The 8,490-nt window shown below is 43.8% G+C and overlaps 1 protein-coding gene across 1 annotated transcript; it reads right to left on the bottom strand.

Moving 5' to 3' along the window:
- Positions 1–1,163: 1,163 nt before the first annotated feature.
- lrrc4ba (leucine rich repeat containing 4Ba) lies at positions 1,164–8,162 on the bottom strand (the record flags this gene model as incomplete). Its single annotated transcript, XM_083931640.1, has 2 exons — positions 1,164–3,110; positions 7,917–8,162. 2 exons carry the CDS (start codon positions 8,160–8,162, stop codon positions 1,164–1,166), a joined length of 2,193 nt encoding a protein of 730 aa, XP_083787766.1.
- Between the last annotated feature and the right edge of the window lie 328 nt (positions 8,163–8,490).

Genomic DNA, 8,490 nt, shown 5'->3' with positions numbered 1-8,490 from the left:
AAGAGACCAAAATAAAGTCACTCAAACACTTTGCCAGGTTTTTTGATTTAGCTCCCTCTCAACGGATGCCACTGCCCTACACGTGTCCTTTTGCAGCACAGTCGGAGCGGCCATCTTGTTCCAAGTTTGGAAAAAGTTGTAAAGGAGGGCCACTACAACAGCTGTGTGTACTTCTCTTTTTATTTTAATTTTTTTTAAATATATTCTTCAGACGTTGTAGTTTTCAGTCAGAAGCTTGATAAAGATTCTTTATAATTAATTTCTTTGAATGAAAATATATTTACGGTATATATAATATGTACTTTCTGTCCTTTTTTATATCTTTCATTGTCCTTTTATGCCATGGGATTTTTCTTCTCCCATGATAACAACCAACGCTGTTTCTCTCCTCCTTCAAAGAAGACGGTAGCCAGTGAGGTGTAAAAGGGGAAAAGTGAGAAGGTGAGAGTGAAACTGCTCTAAAAAAAACAACAATTGTTGTTCTGTCTCCTTGCAAAGTCTCATACGTGTGTCCTGGACAGAATCAATGCACTGCTCTTATTCTGCTCTCTCTGATTTGTTTTAGGGCTTCCCGGAAACCTGGGGCCATACCGCTCACCCAAACCATTGTTTGTTATTCATTGTCTCTGCCAAACAATAATCTGACAACATGTTCAATAGCCAATATTATGTCTCCCTCCCATTATATACACTGAATGTGCCTGGAAATGTACGAAGCAATCTGTAGAAAAACCTCAAGAGACTCGTTGCACATACTATTTATATCTTTCCACTGTGATTGAGGACGCAAATGAAAAGAGTTGGCTTGATCTTGGACTTTGGCAAAGACTTTAGCAGGCTGCACAGGAAATGTACAGATTCTGATGTTTGTGGTTTACATTGTATATGTTTGTGTCTGATTGAGCTGAAAAGAATGTGCAGATGCTATTGGTGGGACTAGTGCTGATCAGATATCGTCTCCTTCAGTCTCCCTATCTGCTTCCTCTGTCAACGGATTGACAACAGAAAGCAGTGACTGTGAAATATAATCTTCTCTGGAATCTGCCCATGAGGACAGTAGGCTACAATCAGTCTCATATACTCGGTCTCACGGGCTCTTTCTGTTTCACTGTCTCTACCAGCATCCCTTCTTTCTAACCTCTTACTTCCACTCTCACTTTAACTCAAATTTGAGTCTCTTGCACATTTTCCTTGGAGCCACTCTTAAAAAGCAGGGGCTCATTCTGGCTTTTCCCCATAAGGCCTTTCAGAGAACTGTGGAGACCCAACTGGGGCAGGGGCAGGGGCATAGGAGAGGGCAGGGTGCCACCTATGGGCCGTTCTCCGCTCGTCGGAACCTGGGAACAGGACATGGACGTGTTCTGAGAGCAAGGCGATGGGTTGTTGTTGTTGAGGGTGCCTGTGCCCATGCCCATGCCCATCATGTTGTTGTTGAAGTGATGGGTTTTGTAGTAGTGGTTGAGATGCTCTGAACGGGCCAAGTTCGGCAGGTTGACTATCTCTGGGTGGTGCAGCCTGAGGCTCTGGCCCCCTCCTATTCCACTGCTTCCGCTCTGCGTCACGGTGGAGCCTCCTGAGATGCCGCTGCCCCGACTGCTGGCCCCGGCCCCCAGCTCATCTTCCACATTGATGATCTCAATGGCACGAGCGGGGCCGTGGTGTTTGTGCAGCTGGTGCTGCTTCCTCAGCTTGTAGAACACCACCAGCATCACCGCCGCCATGAAGGTAATGGCTACGAAGCAGCCTATGATGATCTTGGTGGTTTTCATCACGTCATCCAGGCCTGAGAAGCCTGGCTCAGTGATGGGCACAGTGAACGTGGGTCGGGTGGCCCGAGGAGAGGAGGAGGACCAGCCTGCTGACAGAGAGGAGACTGTGGTGGGAACACCTTCTGGCCACAGGTGGCCCGAGGGCGTGGGGCCAGGATGAACAGGGATGAATGTCTCATTGATGGCTACCAATGCAGACTCTTCTTCTCCTGGGGTCTCCACTGTTTCCACTGTGACTGTTGTAAAGTAGGTGTAGTTGACACTGGCATCAGCAGCAGTGACGTTGAGGACAGCTGTTGCCGTGGTGTTGCCAGCAGCATTGGTAACCATGCATGTGTACTGGCCCGTGTCACGCAGGGTGACATTTGTGAAGTTGAGTGTGCCATCATGCAGGACAGATATCCGTACCCGATAAGAGCCATGCGTCATTAGTGTGCCATTAGGGGTGATCCAGTTGACAGATGTTGTAGAGGTGCTTGTGCGACACTTGAGCTCAGCAGCCATACCCTCAGTGACATTGAGGTCTGTAGGTGGCTCCACAATGACCGGCGCATAGCACGTGAAGTGGCTCTGGTCAAGCTCTCCAATGTACTTGCCCTTTAAGAATGGGGGAGCATGGCAGCGGGCGCAGCAGGTGGTGTTGCTGGGCACAGTCTCTTTCAGCCACCAACTAAGCCAAAGCACATCACAGTTGCAGATCCATGGGTTATGGTTGAGGTGTACTCTCTCCAGCTGGTGAAGGGGCGTGAAGAGGTCATGGGGCAAGGAATGCAGAGAGTTATGGGACAGGTTGAGCTCTTCCAGGCTTTTCAGGTCATCGAAGGCATTGCGCTCAATGACGGACACCTGTGAGTGCATTAGCCACAGCTTCCGAAGGGACACCAGGCCCTGGAAGGAGCCGGGCCGGATAATTTCCAGTCGGTTTCCTGACAGCTCCAGCTCCTCCAAACGCACAAGGGCCGTCAGTTTGGGAATGTCCTTCAGCCCACACATGCCCAGGTTCAGGTAGCGTAGATTGATAAGGCCCACAAAGGCCGCGTCAGAGATGAAATCCAACTTCTTGAGCTCACCGAGGTCCAGGCGACGTAGCGAGGGCACGCGGTGGAAGGCATAGCCTGGCAGAGTCTCAATGGGGTTGTTGCGCAGCCACAGCTCCCGTAGCTTGCTGAGGTACTCAAAGGCGTGTGATGGCACCAGTGTGAGGCGGTTGTCAAATAGCTCCAGTGTGTTGAGGTTGGGGAGGCCATTGAATGCTCCGACTTCAATCTGACGGATCTGATTCTTGGAGAGCTGGAGGATCTCAAGGTGCCTCAAGTGCTTGAAAGTGTCAGATTTGATGACCTGGAAGGAGACATAATGATGAAGTTACTATACAACATGCAGCATGATTCATCTAGATTACAAACCGATGCATTTTCTACAAGATTTGTGTGGTAACATTTGGATTAAGTGAAAAAGTGGACTATTATACTGCTATACAATTTTCTTTTACAACAGCAAAACTTTCACTTCGATGAATTAATTCTTAAGTAAAAATGTATGTATAAGGATACATAAAACACAACTTACTTTGTACACACTTTAGAATCACATGGTGTAAGCTTTCCTAAAAGTACAAGTTTGATTTACTCTGTCGATTGTTGATTTATCAGGGTATACACCTTTCAATAGACTTGAAGCTCTAATGCTGACATATATTTTCTAAATAAGAGATGGTACGGATTCGGGGTGCAATGGCTCAACACCCCCATAATTCCTTTTGTATAGTGGCATTTAGGTCACAGCTTTGGTTCGATTCGGTTTGTTTTGCACATTTAGGAGAACAAAAACGTAACTATGTGCAATATACTCTCTGTATTTTTTTCAAGATTACATTTTCGTTCCATCCAGGGATTTGAAGTGAAATTGACAAATATTCTTTCAAAAGCAAAAGTCTCTCTCTTACTGACTTAAAAGATGATCGTGTATCCTGTTTCCCCTCTGCATGCCTTCTCCACTGATCTGCTCTCTGAATTCTTGCCTCTTAGCTTCTGTTAGGTGAAAGGGAGAGTCCTGCACGCACACAAGCTAAGTGAACGGTTTAGTGAATGGTTCGATTTTTTTTGGTGTAAAACATGTAAAGAAGAAAAACCTCAATCAATTATTAATCAATTCAATATCAATTAATGATTCACAGGCACAACTATGACTAAATACATGTTTAAATAAACAAACCATACAACTATAAATGATTAATTTCTCTGCTCATACTGGTAACAGCTGACCTTTCCACCCCAGTGACTATTGCTGCTGTCTGCAGGAGGGAAGGTTGGCTTTCAGACAGACTCCCTCTGGCTGCTGACAGGGGCACTAGCCAGTTAAACATGTGTCTTCCAGCCCAAGGGCCACCCTTGCCCCCATGTCGCAGCATCAATGATATTGATCAAACAATATGCATCAGGTTGAGAGGAGTTGAACATAGTGGTTGTGCGATAATACCAAAATTCTTAACCCTACACTAACCTGCTATCAAGCACAGTTGACTCGACTTGTTTCCTTCGTATGGCACAACTTTTGGGGTTCTGATATTCAACCAAAATTAGCGTGTATATGCAGATCTTTTAAACATGGGAACACACTAAAAATAGACTCCTTTCCCATTGCCAGTAGACAAGTATGCATTTCTGTGTGTAATGATCAATGTAATGAACGTGCCAGAAAACAGGATTCATAAACACTAGCAATACGGAGGCCAGTGACAATGGGGTGGTAACTTCTTCGATACATCTGTTATTAATCATTCTCTCTTTCAAACTCAGCTAATTTGTAACCATGTGTGGGTACTGCTTGCACAGAGATGGACGAAATATGAGATGACAAAGAGTCAGAGAAGTTACAGACGGAGGTGACGCGCGTCATAGCATCACGTCCAAACAGAGAGATGCTAAATAGACACAAAATAACCACAAAGAGACAAACACGCTATTAAAGTTGATGTGTCTAAAGTGTCTAAAAATAGATGCTAAACCACCACAAAAGATGCAAAATGACTAAAAACTGACGTAAAATGACCACATAGAGAAACAAAATGACCACATAGAAAACCATCTAAAAATATGTGCATTGAATTTGAGTGTCTTGTTCCTACCTAGAAAGAGTGGGGGGCCTCTGACATGTCTGTGCCCAGGGGCCTATTGACTCACACTGTAATCCGCCCACGGAGTTGATAAATACCTGTGACTACCGCAGAGTCATTGTAACCTTTTCCACTAAAGATAAAAGCCAGATGTTAGTGGGTTTGGTGTCCAGTGGGAAAGGGGCTTGAGAACTATGGTAAACCTTGGGTAGACCCTGTCCTTTTCCTTACCCTGACCGTATTTCAGTGCCTTCTCCAGGCACTAAAGTGCTTTTCACATTGTTGTTTCAGTGAGACTCAGGGGACTTTCTACTAACACATTCAAATCCCTTGATAATTAGCTGATTATCAGTGTTGGACTATTCACATGAAGTATCACTACATTCGAAAGGAGAAAACAAAACTATTAAACAAATTAACACATTTTTAAGACTGTGTGACCGTTCTGTGTGCCGCTTTTCTTTAATCAATTTTACAAATAGAGAAGCCATGATTCTGAAAAAACATGGGCACCCCAGGGCCTTGGACATAACACAGTAGCATCGATGCGGCCCAACTGGAGAGAAGGGTTGGCGAGAAGGCAAAGACACACAGCAAGTGAGCGTGACTAAAAGCCACTTACTGTATATCTCTGATTGTTTGAAATATGTGTGGCCAAAGCTCTGTGAGACACACGGAGACTCCTGGAGTCAGGCCACTGCCTCTTCTGTATGTAGAGCAGGAGTGGGGGTGATAGGCAAAGAAGGAGGAGGGGGTGGGAGCTGTCAAGGCTTTACTCTCAGGGTACTCAGCGAAGGAAAAAATAAGCCAGAGAATCTAGGATGCCTTCAGGTGTTAAAACATTTTTAGATTTTTAATCATTTCAAGTGGAGCTGTAGGATACAACAAACCGAAACGGAAATTGTAGGCTAAAAAAACGAAACACGACTAATATCGATATTATTTCTTAAATTTGTCATTTTTTTAATGCGAACAGCAACTCTCATAAACCTCACATACCAAATCATGTGGCATAACGACCCATTTATGCTCCGTTAACGTCACATAATGTTTAATAAGATGTTTTCTCTGAGGAATAAGGGGACAGACAGAGGGACTTCGCTCTGTCCAACGCCATGATGATGAGAGATGCACTGGGGATTTTTTTTAACAATGTTTGGGATACGTTGCTTTTCATTAGAGGAGATAAAATGCAGTGGAAAATGAATTTAAAAATCACAAAAGAACAAAGCACTGTCAGCACCACGAGGACGGATCCAATTACTTCAAATGCTGCTGCAAAGAGTAAAAATCAACCCACTCTGTTTGTAAATGTAGAGATTCATGTGCTTTGTATTGACGCTCTGCGGTTAAATGATCTTCCCTTGCAGCTGTAAAGCCACACAGCGCTGTCTAGGGACTCTAGATAAATTGGTAATGCATACAAAAGGCAGCACGGTGTCATGGAAATATGCCTTGCTTTCAATTCATAAAATATTCTCGCAGTTCAGCAGAGGCTTTAAGTGCCTTTTTCTACCATTATTGCCGTTTATGTTTCTGTCTTTTCTCAGTACTAAAGTTTCCAAGAGAAAACCTGCACAACATGTTAATCCTCCAACATCCGCAACTGGCTGCAAAAGCAAATATTCCCTCTGATTACAGGGCAAAAAAACATGCATACACAAGTGTTAAACGTACATCCGAGTGGATCTTTGAATCTCCTATACAGGTTTGTCTCTCGATAATAAAGGAAATCCATAATTATTAAGATGTGTCACTAGGCTATGGGAGGAATAAGAGACACAGACGTTCAACTATAAAGCAAGCAATCTCTGTTTGTCATTCACATATCTCCAGGACCGTTCATCCGTTCTACTTCACACTTGGCAGGTGTATTACTGGGGAACACAAGGGAGTGCAGTTTGGAATGTGGTGCAATTTGGATAGATGGTGGTGCTTTAAAAACAAACTTTACGTTTTCGCCTGTAACTTTTGAACCGTAAATCTCAGAAACTAAAATTCAGATTTTTCTTTTTTTCATGGATCCTGTCGATCCAGATGAATCTAAATCATTCTGCCATTTTACTTTTCGCTACTCCTCCTTCAAATTTCGAGTGATCATCACCAAATTTGAAACAGAACATCTTTGGATGAAGCCGAGAAAAGCCTCTCTATGTCACCAATCATACACTGTTCAATGTTATTGACATGCAGTCTGACCAGTTTTGTGGTCTTTTTGCTAGGATTTTCCTGGGTGATCGCCACCAAAGTGATGGTAGACTTCACTCAAACACTTCTAAGACTCTGCAAGTGAAATTTCATATTTGTATTTGACATCTGCATGGCAGCAGCGCCCATTGGTTACAGTTAGGAGCTGGGGCCGAGGGTAGGCTAATTCACGGGTGTTAGCGTCCTTTTGTCCACTTTTGTAAAGACAAAGCTATATTAAATAGTTTAAAACGCTTTTCAGGTAGAAAGATAAGAAGTTAGACTTTAGTTTTACACCATTAAATGAAACATTACAAAAGAAAACATTACACCATCATTTATATTTGTAGGTTAATTTTGATAGAATTTTAGACAAAAACCGTTCCAACCGGTGACACAATACTTTGTACGGACAATGTCATATTTCCTGAACAATTTGCGCTCTAGCAACCACTTTTAATCGACATTTAAAGACTTAGTGTTCATGACGAATTTGGTGCGATTTGGCCAACAGGTGGAACAGTAGCAGCATCATCTTATTTTAACGGAAGAAATCTCTGTCTGTGTTTGTATGATTGAATTTTAAACTTTCCGAATGAGCACACGCTTTAAATGTGTGTTTGCTTAGTGTTATTTAGGAAACCATTAAATTAAACTACTTACATCATTATTTTAGGGAAGTAAAAGATCATTGGCACATCTGTATATTATGTGCCTCTGTGATATTGAAATACACAACTTTTGTTATGGAGTTCCATGCAAAGTCTGGTGTATGAAATGCACAAATCAACATTGACATGACACGGTTAGACCCGATGACTGACTTCCCTCCAGCTGACATTTACCTGTATGGAGTTTTCCTGCAGGTTGAGGTATCGTGTGTTGACTGATATGCTTTCGGGCACCGCCTCCAGGTTTTGCCTGGTGCAGATGACTCGGCTGGCCTGGTTGGAGCAGGTGCACAGGGAGGGGCAGGAGGAGGCGGCTCCCACCAACTCCGGCCCAGGGAGGAGGAGCCGCAGTAGCAGCTGGGCCAATAGAAAGAGGAAGGGGGAAGGGCCGGGAAGGCAGGTCAGCGTGGCGATGCGCATGGCAACTGGGACATGACCCTGCTCTTTAATCCGGAGGTACAGGTGAGGTGACTCCACGCTGGTGGATTTGCGAGAAGAGGAGGTTTATTTTCCCTTTGGTCCTCCGGCAATTTGTTCTTTCTAATTCCGCATCCTCTGAGATGTCTTTTGTCCTCTGTCGATCTCTGTGTTTCTTCCTCTTGTTTTTTGAACATAAAAATATGCAGATAAACAGATGTTATTCCCTATTTTTTTGTTCTTGTGTTGTCTGGGGGATTTGAGTGAGGCTTTTTGTGAAGTGAGAAGAACCCAGGAGTCACTGTGGAAGAACAAAAGAGAGAGAGACAAA

Source organism: Echiichthys vipera, assembly GCF_963691815.1.
Source record: "Echiichthys vipera genome assembly, chromosome: 17".
NCBI classification, from domain to species: Eukaryota; Metazoa; Chordata; class Actinopteri; order Perciformes; family Trachinidae; genus Echiichthys; species Echiichthys vipera.
The sequence above is the reverse complement of the archived record's forward strand: the minus strand, read 5'-3'. Positions and strand labels throughout refer to the sequence as shown.